The sequence below is a fragment of the Papio anubis genome, chromosome 8, assembly GCF_008728515.1.
Source record: "Papio anubis isolate 15944 chromosome 8, Panubis1.0, whole genome shotgun sequence".
Lineage (NCBI taxonomy): Eukaryota > Metazoa > Chordata > Mammalia > Primates > Cercopithecidae > Papio > Papio anubis.
Window position 1 is genome coordinate 41,600,261 of NC_044983.1, and position 13,147 is coordinate 41,613,407.

Sequence of the window (13,147 nt, forward strand, 5' to 3'; positions counted from 1 at the left end):
GTATTTTTGTACTCATTAACCATCCCCCCTTCTTCCCTCCCCACTACCCTTCCCTTCTGGTATCCATCCTTCTACTGTCTATCACCCTGAGTTCAGTTTTTTTAATTTTTAGCTCCAAAAATAAGTGGAACATGTGAAGTTTGTCTTCACATGGCTTATTTCACTTAACATAGTGTCCTCCAGTTCCATACATGCTGTTGCAAATGACAGGATCTCATTCTTTTTTATGGCTGAATAGTACTCCATTGTGTATATGCACCACATTTTTTTTCTAAGTGTCTGTTGATGGATGCTTAGTTTGCTTCCAGATCTTGGCTATTGTGAATAGTGCTGCAATAACGATGGGAGTATCTCTTCAATATACTGATTTCGTTTCTTTTCCATATATTCCCAGCAGTGGGATTGCTGGATCATACGGTACCTCTATTTTTAGTTTTTGAGGAACCTCTAACCTATTGTCCATGGTGATTGTACTAACTTACATTCCCACCAACAGTGTACAAGTGTTCCCTTTTCCCCATATCCTCACTAGCATTGGTTATTGCTGTCTTTTGGATAAAAGCCATTTTAAGTGGGGTAAGATGATATCTCATTGTAACTTTGACTTGCATTTCTCTGATGAACAATGATGTTGAGCACCATTTCATATTTCTGTTTGCCGTTTGTATGTCTTCTTTTGAGAAATGTCTGTTCAGATCTTTTGTCTTTTTTTTTTTTTTTTTTTGAGAGTAAGTCTTGCTCTGTAGCCCAGGTAGGAGTGCAGTGGCGTGATCGTGGCTCATCGCAACCTCCGCCTCCTGGGTTCCAGAGATTCTCCTGCCCTAGCCTCCCGAGTAGCTGGGATTACAGGTGCGCACCACCACACCTGGCTTTTTTTGTGTACTTTTAATAGAGACAAAGTTTCACCATGTTGATCAGGCTGGTCTTGAACTCCTGACCTCAGGTAATCTGCCCACCTTGGCCTCCCAAAGTGCTAAGATTACAAGTGTAAGCCACCGGGCCCGGCCTTTTAATCCATTTTTAATTGGATTATTATACTTTTTTTCCTGTAGAGGTGTTTGAGCTCCTTATATGTTCTGGCTGTTAATCACTTGTTTGCAAATATTTTCTCCCATTCCATGGGTTGTCTCTTCACTTTGTTGATTGTCTTCTTTTCTGTGCGGAAGCTTTTTACTTGATACGATCCCATTTGTCCATTTTTGCTTTGGTTACTTGTGCTTGTGTGGAGTGTTAATCAAGAAATCTTTGCTTAGTCCAGTGTCCTGGAGTGTTTCCCAAATGTTTTCTCTTAGTTTCATAGTTTGAGGTCTCAAGTTTAAGTCTTTAATCCATTTTGATATGATTTTTTTTTTTTAATATGCTGAGCAATAGGGGTCTAGGTTCATTCTTCTGCATATGAATATCCAGTTTTCCAGCATCATTTTTTTGAAGAGACTGTCCTTTCTCCAATGTGTATTCTTGGCACTTTTGTCGAAACTGAGTTCACTAGATATATGGATTTAGCTCTGAGTTATCTGTTCTGTCCCACTATCTATGTGTCTAATTTTATGCCACTACCATGCTGTTTCTGTTTCTATAGCTCTGTGGTATAATTTAAAGTCAGGTAATGTGATTCCTCCAGTTTTGTTCTTCTTGCTCAGGATAACTTTGACTACACTGGGTCTTTTGTGGTTCCATATAAATTTCAGCATTATTTTTTTCTATTTTAGTGAAGAATGTTACTGATATTTTGATAGGGATCGCATTGAATCTGTAGATTGCTTTAGGTAGTGTGAACATTTTAACAATATTAATTTTTCTAATTTATGAACATGGAATTTCTTTCCATTTTTGGTGCCCTCTTCAATTTCTTTCATCAGTGGTTTATAGTTTTCATTGTAGAAATCCTTCTCTTCTTTGGTTAAGTTAATTTTGAGGCACTTTATTTTATTTGTGGCTATTGGAAATGGAATTACTTTCTTGATTTCTTTTTCAGGTTGTTTTCTGTTGGCATATAGAAATACTACTGAGTTTTGTATGTTGATTTTGTATCCTGCAACTTTACTGAATTTGTTGATCAGTTCTAATAGTTTTCTGGTGGAATCTAGGTTTTTCCAAATATAAGATCATGTTATCTGCAAACAAGGATACTTTGACTTCCTCCTTTCCAACTTAGATGCCCTTTGTTTCTTTTGTCTGATTGTTCTAGCTAGGACTTCCAGTGCCATGTTGAATAACAGTGGTGAAAAGCAGGCATCTTTGTCATATTCCAGATCTTGGAGGAAAGGCTTTCAGTTTTTCCCAGAGACACCAAGGAATGCAGCAAGAACAAATTTTCATCTCTGTGATCTGTTGCCAAGCAATTAGAAAAATCAGTATTCTAACTTTTTTTTTTTTTTAAATATAATTTAGTTTGGTCAAAGAAAAGAAAGGAAAAATGTGTATGACTCAGACTAAATGGAGAGAAAAAAGTAAGCTTTCATTTTTCTTTCAGGCGCAGAAGTGTGTATAGAAATGATTGAAATGTCTGTTTGTTTTTCAAGGGCTTTGAGGGTGTGCTAGTGAATGTCTAGTTACTTGGAGACATTATTGTGGCATCGAATCATCATTTCTTTTTGATAACGAAATGGGAGGGTTGTCCTTGGAAATTCCATTTAATATTAAAGAAATGTTCTCCTAAGACAGGACTTGAAGGTGCACTGTCAAAAACCTTCCAGCCCCATGGGGCTATATTCTGAGCTCTTCCTCTACTGTTAGCTCAGTATTATTTCAGTAATTGTCTACTTTAAACAAATTATGGTTGCTTCTCTTTTATAGCATATTATAAAATGTTACTGATATATAGACCAAAAAAATTGGAAATGGCCACCTATTAATAACTGGATTCTTTTTAGGTTTGTATTTATTATGGGATCTTCCATTTTTCTATCAATGACTTCTATACTGCAACGGGGATGTTCAAAATTCAGATTGCTGGGGAAGATTGCATGGAGGAGTTTCCTGTTAATCTGCATAGGAATTATCATAGTGAATCCCAATTATTGCCTTGGTCCATGTAAGTACTTTTTCCCTCTGTTATATATATTCAGGTTGAAATATGGAAACTATATGTTGTAATTTGAGAGAAATGCAATTCCTCCATCTCAGGTGCCTGCAAATAGGGTAATTATTAGGAAAGTATATACAATGGTTGTCTAACTGTGAGCATTATTATTATTATTTTTGAATTTTAGACTTGGGAGGAGCCTCTGAGACTACTCACACTCTTCTCTTGTACAAAGGAAAAGTCTGAGGCCAAGAGCGATTGAAGGTTTTCTCTGGATCATCTGAGTGTAGTGAGAGGCTAGCAGGGACCAGACCAGGCTGCCTTGGTCTCCAACTTTGCCCCCTGCTAATGTGATTTCATCAGCTTTCAATAGTGTGCGGCAGTTCACGAATCCACCTTCACTGGCACTTGTATGGCAGCTGGGTTTCTGGAAGGAGTGATATCTTTGTCATTAGTTTAGTGGTGCGCAGGGACAGCAGAGCTGAGGGAAGGCATGTGAACCCTCTGCTTTCAACAAGTATCAGAGTCGGGAGGGCACTAGTCACTGTCCTCAAGGGCCTTGCACTGTCATTAGCAGAAGAGGACACAAGCGTCTAGACAATGGCCAAATGGAACCCTCAGGCAATATATACTTTTATAGGCACTGGCAAGAGGTGGAGGTCACTTCCAGATGGTGTTTCATATGAATGTGGACTTGGTGGAACTCCAAAAAGGGAACCACTGTGTCCAGTAGGATTCATTTTAGGGTTTGTTATCAGGTCTGTTCTTCTGGTCATATGGTCGGGTAGCAGGTAGGGCAGGGAGTGTTAGTCAGTGGCGTTCTTGTGGTGATACAGCTGGGTAGCGGGTAGGGCAAGGAGAGTGGCTTGTGTTGGGCCTGCAAGGTCCTGGCGGACGTGCAGGTTGATTGCAAATTCCTAATAGGAAAGAACCAGGGTCAGGTGCAGGCCTGGCTTTACCACCACACCTGAGTAAGACGCTTTGGTTCTTATCCTAGTCTGCCACCAGGGCAGCTTCCTGTTTTGAGTTTGAGCCATGTCCCTGACTGACCCTCCCTGTATTAAGAGGGATTGGCCTGTTTTTGGAAGCTGGGCTGAGCCCATGTCTCTTGACCATATGTATTTCCATGTCCAAGAGCTTAAAAAAGACTTACTTAGATGCAATATAGGTATGTCTTCCCTTTTAGGAAACAAATAATGTTGTTCTGGGATGAGACAAGAAGTCTTGGCTAACACTCGACTTAACTTGTGTCTTCCACAGTGTCTTGGGACAAGGTGCGCATTCCTGGTGTGCTGCAGCGCTTGGGAGTGACATACTTTGTGGTTGCTGTGTTGGAGCTCCTCTTTGCTAAACCTGTGCCTGAACATTGTGCCTCGGTGAGAAACCATGTTTTAATTAAGAAAAACTTTTTTAAAATTAAATAAATGTATTGTGTAGTGATACGGTCACACTATGTTGTCCAGACTGGTCTCTTAACTCCTGGCTTGAAGTGATCCTCCTGCCTTGGCCACCCAAAGCGCTAGGATTACAGGTGTGAGCCACCATGCCTGGCCAGAAACTGTGTTCTTGTTGTTGATACAGGGTCTTGCTGTGTTGCCCAGCCTGGAGTGCAGTGGTGTGATCTTGGCTCACTGAAGCCTCAACATCCCAGGCTCAAGCGATCCTCCCTCCTCAGTCTCCTAATTAGCTGGGACTACAGGAGCGCACCACCATGCCTGGCTAATTAGTCTTTTTTTTTGTAGAGACAAGGTCTCACCATGTTGCCCAGACTGGCTTCAAACTCCTGGACTCAGGTGATCTTCCTGCCTCGGCCTCCCAAATCGCTGGGATTACAGGTGTGAGCCACCATGCCCAGCTAAAACAGTGTTTTTATTAAAAAAGGGAGAACAAAGAGGGATATGGTTTTTAGAACTTCTAAAATTTCTGCGTGCAATACTGTACATCTGCTAATCAAATACATTCTGATTTTCACTTTCATTATTTTATTTAATCTTTATATCAATTTTTTAATTGTAAAATACACATGACATGAGATCTAGCCTCTTAACAAATTTATCAGCAGACAGTAATCACATGCATTCTTTTTTCCTCTTATTTTTAGTTGATACATAATAATTGTACAGATTTATGAGGCTCAGAGTAATATTTTGATACCTGTGTATCATACAATGTATAATGATCAAATTCATCACCTCAGTTATCATTTCTTTGGGTCAGGAACATGCACAGTCCTTTCTGCTAGTTTCAAATGCATTATTTTTTTTTACTTCTTGGAAACAGGGTCTCACTCTGTCACCCAGGCTGGAGTGCAGGGGCATGATCTCAACTCACTGTTGCCTCGACCTCCCAGGCTCAAGCGATTCTCCTGCCTCAGCCTCCTGAGTAGCTGGGACTATAGGCATGCACTACCATGCCCAGCTAATGATTGTATTTATTGTAGAAACGACGTTTCAACGTGTTGCCCAGGCTAGTCTTGAACTCTTGGGCTCAAGCGATTTACCTGCTTCAGCCTCCCAAAATGCTGGGACTACAGGTGTGAGTCACCATGCCTGGCCCCATTCTTTTTTTTTTTTTTTTTTTGAGACAGAATCTCACTCTGTCCCCTAGGCTGGAGAGCAGTGGCACAATCTCGGCTCACTGCAAGCACCTCCCAGATTCACGCCATTCTCCTGCCTCAGCCTCCCGAGTAGCTGGGTCTACATGCGCCCGCCACCACGCCTGGCTAATTTTTTGTATTTTTTAGTAGAGAGGGAATTTCACCGTGTTAGCCAGGATGGTCTCGATCTCCTGACCTCGTGATCTGCCTGCCTCAGCCTCCCAAAGTGCTGGGATTACAGGCGTGAGCCACCGTGCCTGGCCACCTGTCCCCATTCTTGATGGTATTAAATAATACCACCGGCATCCAGTTTGCTGGTTCAGTCTCATGGGACATTACTGTGATTTTTTCAATTTCATTGTAGCATAACATATATATATGTAAAATTCATGTAACGTTTTGGCATCTATTCAAATGCTGTAAAATTCAATTTTGAGGATGATCCCCAGGTAGGGCATGGGAGAGTGACGGTATTGTGTGCTTGGCTATTTGCATTGCTTCTTTATCAGAAGTGTGTCAGAGTCCCATCTCATTTGTGATTACTTCCTCTCTTACTATAAATTGCTAGGTGGAGTTTACCCAGGTGACAGTTACTTCTTTCCCCCACCCACCATTAGTGACAAAAATTCTGATGGAAATGTTTGAAATCTTCCATTTGGGGTCCTATTCAACAATCAGTTAATAAAACTGTGTTGTCTTCTAGCTTCTTTCAATATATGTAACTAGCAAGTTCATCACTGAATCCCATGTTCTCTGGGTGCTTCCTGTAATGTTCATTATCTACTTTGTGGGGCGTTTTAGTCATTGTTGCTCTTTCCCCCTCTGCCCTTGTCATTAATGTGTCCTCTGGCTGTGTCCTTAAGGTGAAGGAGAGGCGAGATATGCATGAGTGGGCACGGAGCTTGGTCTGCCATGGATATCAAAGCTGCCATTTTCCGCCCTTCTGTGGGACCTGAGGGTCCACAGAGGCACATCCCAGGACATCACCATAGGGTGAGGGGTTCAGTGGGACACTAAGAACAGGTGGGCTGCACCCTTTCTTCTTTCAACCACACAGATCCAAAAGTTTGAATTTCATTTTCTTTCTTAAAAATTTTATTTTTTTTATTTTTTATTTATTTATTTTTTTTGAGACGGAGTCTCGCTCTGTAGCCCAGGCTGGAGTGCAGTGGCCGGATCTCAGCTCACTGCAAGCTCCGCCTCCCGGGTTCACGCCATTCTCCGGCCTCAGCCCCCCGAGTAGCTGGGACTACAGGCGCCCGCCACCTCGCTCGGCTATTTTTTGTATTTCTTAGTAGAGACGGGGTTTCACCGTGTTAGCCAGGATGGTCTCGATCTCCTGACCTCGTGATCCGCCCATCTCGGCCTCCCAAAGTGCTGGGATTACAGGCTTGAGCCACCGCGCCCGGCCTTATTTTTAATTTTTAAATCACAGATATATTGATGTATAATTCATGTACCATAAAAATCCCATGTTGAAAGTGTACAATATGATGATATTTGCTCTATTCAGAGTTGTGCAGCTGTCACCAGTCTATAATTCTGGAAGGTTTTCTTTACCCCATGAAGAACCCTGCACTCACCGCCAGTCACTCCCCATGTCACAACTCACCCGGCCCCAGGCAACCCCAACCTACTTTCTGTCTCTACACAAGTACCTGCTCTAAGACAGTCCCTATACACAAAGTCATATAACATGTGGCCTTTTGTGTCTGACTGCTTCCATTTTGCATGTTTTTTGAGGTTCATCCATGTTGCATGTGTCAGCACTTCTTTCCAAAATTGCTGAATTAGATTCTGCTTTAGGGATACACCACATTTTGCTCACCCATTTATCAGTTGGTGGACATTTGACTTGTTTCCCCTTTTTTGCTGTTGTGAACAATGTTCCTGTGTGTATGTGTACAAGTTTTTGTGTGAACATATGTTTTCAGTTCTCTTGGGTGTAGGAATAGAATTGCCTGCTGATTTCTTTTGAATGGGTATTTTGCTGTGAGATTTCATGGAGAGGGAACATCTGGAGAACGTAACGCATAGTCAGTAAGTTTTTGTATTACTGCCAAAATGGCCAAGAAAAGAGTCACTGGGAATTTCCCAAAGACGTGCTTAGTCCCCTTCTATTTGCATTTACTACATGCATGTTTTATTTTTCTGCCCCCACTCAGGAGAGGAGCTGCCTTTCTCTTCGAGACATCACATCCAGCTGGCCTCAGTGGCTGCTCATCCTGGCACTGGAAGGCCTGTGGCTGGGCTTGACATTCCTTCTGCCAGTCCCTGGGTGCCCTACGTAAGCGAACCCCTGGGAGTCATCCCTTGTGCATGTCCTGTTCTGCCCAGTCAGAGGTTCTGGGCTTTCACAAGTCTCAAGTCAGAGGAATTCTCTTTCCCTCTTCCTTCTCCTTTGAGGCCTGCTTTGCATGGGGAGAGGAGACTGGCACGTGTCCGGAGTGATTTCCCTGTGGGTGGTGTGAGGGTCAGCTTGAATAGAAATCGGGCCTCCCACCTTCACAGTGTGGGAGCAGTTTATTAGTGAGTGTGCATGAGCCAGAGGGACGTTTTAGCTGGCGCATGTTGGGGCTCTCTGAATTGGGCTGCATACATAGCCAATATACACCATGGTCGGGTGTTTTTTTTTTTTTTGGGAGATGGAGTCTCGCTCTGTTGCCCAGGCTGGAGCGCAGTGGCATGAACTCGGCTCACTGCAACCTCCACCTCCCAGCTTCAAGCAATTCTCCTGCATTAGCCTCCCAAGTAGCTGGGATTGCAGGTGCACACCACCATGCCCGGCTAATTTTTGTATTTTAGTAGAGACAGGGTTTCACCATGTTGGCCAGGCTGATCTTGAACTCCTAACCTCAGGTGATCCACCCGCCTTGGCCTCCCAAAGTGATGGGATTACAGGCGTGAGCCTCTATGCCCAGCCTGAGGTTTTTTTCATTCTCATCCCTCTGTTTGCCCTTCTGAGGTCTTGTCATTTACATGGTTTTTGCCTTCCTAGTGGTTATCTTGGTCCTGGGGGCATTGGAGATTTTGGCAAGTATCCCAATTGCACTGGAGGAGCTGCGGGCTACATCGACCGCCTGCTGCTGGGAGACGATCACCTTTACCAGCACCCATCTTCTACTGTGAGTTCGCTTAGAACTGGGAGCTCAGGCTTTCAGAAGTGAAGGAAAGTAGAACAAGCCAGCCAACTTTAAACCATGCCCATTTAAGAAAATGCACTGAGAACTGATGTTTATTTGAAAAGTCTGCTAACTTAATGACTTTAGGGTTCACTGTATGGCAGTGTGTACAATTATTTTGGATTTTAAAGTGAGAATGTGGAACTGGGCACAGTGGCTCACACCTGCATTCTCAGCTACTCGGGAGGCCGAGGAGAGAGGATTGCTTGAGCCCAGGAGTCTGAGACCAGCCTGTGCAATAGTGAGACCCCGTCTCTCTAAGGAAAAAAAAAAGTGAGAATGCATTGTGTAAATGATCATAGCACAGTGCTTTTCTGTACATCTCAGGTCAGATTTCCTGGCAGCAGACCCTGAGACAGAGAGTCACATGCAGGAAGTTGATCAGGCAGTCCTTGCAGGGGAATGAAGGAGGCAGGACTGCGCAGAGGGAGAAGTTGACTTGCACTGCAGCCCCAACAAAGGACCCAGGGGCACCAGGGAGGCGCTGCAGAGTTGTTCTGAATTGAGGCGAGGGATTGGGCCCTTCCTACCCCCGGATGGTGCGGAAGGCCCCCTGCAAAAGGCTGATCCCTGGAGAGGCAGCTGTCTTCAGTCAAGGGCAGATCCAGAAGAGGCCCCTGGCTGAGAGCTGTGGTCATGAATACTTCCAGCAGCTGGAGGAATGAAGGCTTCCGTGCTGAAAGGGTTGGAGGGCTCTGGGGGTGCATGACAGCACCTATTACACTGTTCATTTCCAGATTTCTACAATTTCTGCAGTAACATTTATTTTATAATAAGAAAGAAACATATTTTAAAATGTTATTTGCCTTAAAAGAAGATAGGAAGCTGTTGATGCTATAGTAGGGTTGACTAAAAAGAATAAATCTGGAAATTAGGAAGGTACGTGCATTGCATTTGAAGCTGGTCAGGGAGGCGTCATGTCACAAGGCCTGGGGCCAGTGCTGTTTGCTGCCCCTGCTGCAATCACGGTGGCTGCTGGACCATGGCTTGTCCCTGGGCATCTCTGTTCCCTGCTGAGTGTCCACATCGCACACTTTCTTAGCCAGAAGCATTGTGCCTGTTATACCTATAAGTTAGCAATGAATTTCTGCAGTAAAAACAGAAAACCATGGTGTACTGGAGTGTATTCAGGTTTGTATTTGGTCTAGGAGCTGTTTGTGTGTGTTTTCGGGTCAGTGAATGAGTGCTGCCTTCTGCTTCTGTTTGTTAAGGTGCTTTACCACACCGAGGTGGCCTATGACCCTGAGGGCATCCTGGGCACCATCAACTCCATCGTGATGGCCTTTTTAGGAGTTCAGGTATTTGTTCATTTCATTAGGTTACTTTTTCTGACAGTTTATGATGTTTTATTCACTCATTTAAAAACCATTTCATTAAAATAATTGGAAGCATATTCTGTCCTGTGCTATGGGTCTAATATATTTTGTTATCTTTGACAGATTATGCAGAAACAAAAGTTACTGAAATTCAGCACATTCAAGTAATTAGATATGATTCTTATATTCCCCCAAAAAATCTTATTTATATGACTTATCTTAGCATGGCAGTTTCTGGATAAAATGTTTCTCTTGCCAAACTGCAGTGGCTCATGCCTATAACTCCAACACTTTGGGAAGCCAAGGCAGGAGGATCACTTGAGTCCAGGAGTTTGAGACCAGCCTGGGCAACGTAGTGAGACCCTGTCTCTACAAAAAATTAAAAATATTAGCCAGGCATGACGGCACACGCCTGTAGTCCCAGCTACTTGGGAGCTGATATAGGAGTATGGCTTGAGCCCAGGAGGTTGAGACTGCAGCGAGCCTTGATTGCACCACTGCACTCCTGCCAGGGCAACAGAGTGAGACCCTGTCTCAAAAAATAAAAAAGGGTTTTCCTGATGGAGTGTGCAGAATATGTGGGTGTTGGTAACATTGGGAAGTCACTGTGTCATTTGTCACAATTCTTTCATGTACCCTTGTATTAGTCTGTGTGTCCTGACCTAACAAAATACCCGAGACTGGGTAATTCATAAAGAACAGTAACATTGCAGGTTCATTTGTCTGGTGAGGGTCTGGTCTCTCCTCCCAAGGTGGCAACTTGATTGGGGCATGTCGTTCAGAGGGGACAAATACCATGTCCTCACAGGGTGTCCCCACCTGCTGGTAGAAGGGCGGAGACGGGACTTACTGCCTCAAGCCCTTTTCTAGGCCATTCATGAGGGTGGAGCCCTCACGCTGCAGTTACCTCCCGAGGCCGCACCTTCTCATACTGTCACCTTGGTGATTAGGTTTCAACATAGGAAATTTGGAGGGACAGACATTCAAACCACAGCACACTGTAATGGCTTCAGAGCATGATAATTTATACCAAAGTCAATACAGGTTATTCTTGGTTTGTCTCACTTGCCTTTTGTTAACGTTCTGAGCAGTCTAGATTTCAAGTCCCCAAAGTTCTCCTTGTTGGTGTTTGAAACTACTGTTTGAGGGGAGCTAACTGGGAGGGGAAAAGACTTTTGGAAAGCATTGCTGGCAGAACTTTCTGTGGGGATAAAAATATTTCTTCTCCTTGCTATCAAGTGGGGCAGTCCCTAGCCAGGGTTGCTGTTGAGCATTTGAGATGTGGTGAGTGTGACTGAAGAACTGAATTTTAAATTTTACTTGATGTAATTTTAAATTTAGATGGTCACTTGTGGCTAGTGGTTTGGCTGTTGGGTAGTGCAGATCTGAAGCCTACACAGGTGACCCTGGAACACCTCGGGGCATGGGGACACTGTCCCCCCATGCAGTGGAAAATCCACAGAGGACTTTTGACTCCCCCAAAACTTAAACACTAATAGCCTGCTATTGACCCAAAGCCTTACCAATAACATCAACAGTTGATTCACACATATTTTATAAAAATATTGTGTACTATATTTTTATAATAAAGTAAGCTCAAGAAAAGAAAATGTTATTAAAGCCATAAGGAAGAGAAAATCTATGTCCTATTCACTAAGTGGGAGTGGATCATCATGAAGGTCTGCATCTTCATCATCATGTTAAGTAGGAGAAGGAGGAAGAGAAGGAGGAGGAGGGAGTGGAGGAGGAGGATGAGGGTGTGGATGAGGAGGAAGAGGAGGAGGGTGTGGAGGAGGAGGATGAGGGGGTGTAGGAAGAGGAGGAAGAGGAGGGTGTGGATGAAGAGGAAGAGGAGGAGGGTGTGGAGGAGGATGAGGGGGTGTAGGAAGAGGAGGAGGAGGGAGTGGAGGAAGAGGAGGAGGAGGGGTGGAGGAAGAGGAGGGGGTGGAGGAGGAGGAAGAGGAGGGAGTGGAGGAGGAGGAAGAGGAGGGGTGGAGGAGGAGGAGGGGTGGAGGAGGAGGGGTCAGTCTTGCTGTCTCAGGGGTAGCAGAGATGGAAGAGAATCCGCGTATAAGCGGACCTACACAGTTCAAACCTGTGTTGTCCAAGGGCCAGCTGTACGTTTTGGTGATGAAATAATTTTGTATTTAGAAATACAGCCTTTATCTCTGTAGCACTTTCTGGTTGATATTGTGCTTTTCCGTACATCCATGTAATCCCTACATATGCTTTCTAGGTAGATCTGTGTCCCTGGAGTGGTCAGTCCACTGGGGGGGCTAGGAGTGCAGACCTGGAGCCACGCTACCTGGGTTTGTGTCCAGCTCTGCCACTTCCCAGCCGGGTGACCTTGGGCGTGTGGCTGACCCACTCTGTGCTTCAACAGCACCTACTTCAGAAAGGTGTTGCAAGGATTGAATAAGTTAATTCATGTAAAGTTCCAAGAACTGGCACATAAAAACATTGATTAATATTAGCTATTACTATAAATTATTTTTAAAGCTTCTTAACCTTTGATATTTTCAAAAATGAATTCCTAATTTCAGAAGGATTGTATGTAAAGTCCATATTTCACTGTTTTTAAATGTTTCCCTGCCTCCCCCACCCTGCCTCTGGTTCCACCCTGTTCCGGTCCCTCTTCCTAGTGCTGCTCAGACTGGGTCACCGAACAGGCCTGTCTAAGGGGACCCTTGTCACCTTTGTGGAGAATTCTCCTTGGGCCCTGCCTGGAAATGAGAGCCACGGAGCCTGCCCAGGCGCCTCTTCTCCTCCTTTCCCTACACCCTGGGCTTCTGCATTCCCTGCAGCACTGGAGATGTGGTGTGGCTCTCACGCTTCCCCCGAGCTCTGTGCCTGCTGCCCCATTCTGCCCAGGAGCCTCTTCCTACCGGGACCCTCTGGTGCTCTGGCCTCACCTCTGTGGCTCCTCTCTGATGCCTCCTCCTCTCTGATGTCTCCTCCTTCCCAGAGAGGGTGTTCACCTCTGGTCCTCCTTCAGCCTCCACTAGTCAAAGGCAGGGGTGATGTTTCC

The 13,147-nt window shown here is 44.4% G+C and overlaps 1 protein-coding gene across 10 annotated transcripts in view; it reads left to right on the plus strand.

The window, feature by feature from the left end:
• The window catches only part of HGSNAT (heparan-alpha-glucosaminide N-acetyltransferase), a 51,058-nt gene that overhangs the window by 33,283 nt on the left and 4,628 nt on the right, over nucleotides 1–13,147 (plus strand). For 8 of the 10 annotated variants that reach the window (XM_031669534.1, XM_031669540.1, XM_031669537.1 and 5 more), the window contains 5 exons: nucleotides 2,874–3,034; nucleotides 4,286–4,401; nucleotides 7,787–7,908; nucleotides 8,620–8,746; nucleotides 10,015–10,101. In XM_031669534.1, the coding sequence (XP_031525394.1) occupies nucleotides 2,874–3,034; nucleotides 4,286–4,401; nucleotides 7,787–7,908; nucleotides 8,620–8,746; nucleotides 10,015–10,101 (613 nt within the window). Of the gene's footprint in view, nucleotides 1–2,873; nucleotides 3,035–4,285; nucleotides 4,402–7,786; nucleotides 7,909–8,619; nucleotides 8,747–10,014; nucleotides 10,102–10,242; nucleotides 10,284–12,761; nucleotides 12,855–13,147 lie in introns of all 10 variants that reach the window. The other 2 variants (XR_004185804.1, XM_031669542.1) reach the window with 2 other exon arrangements.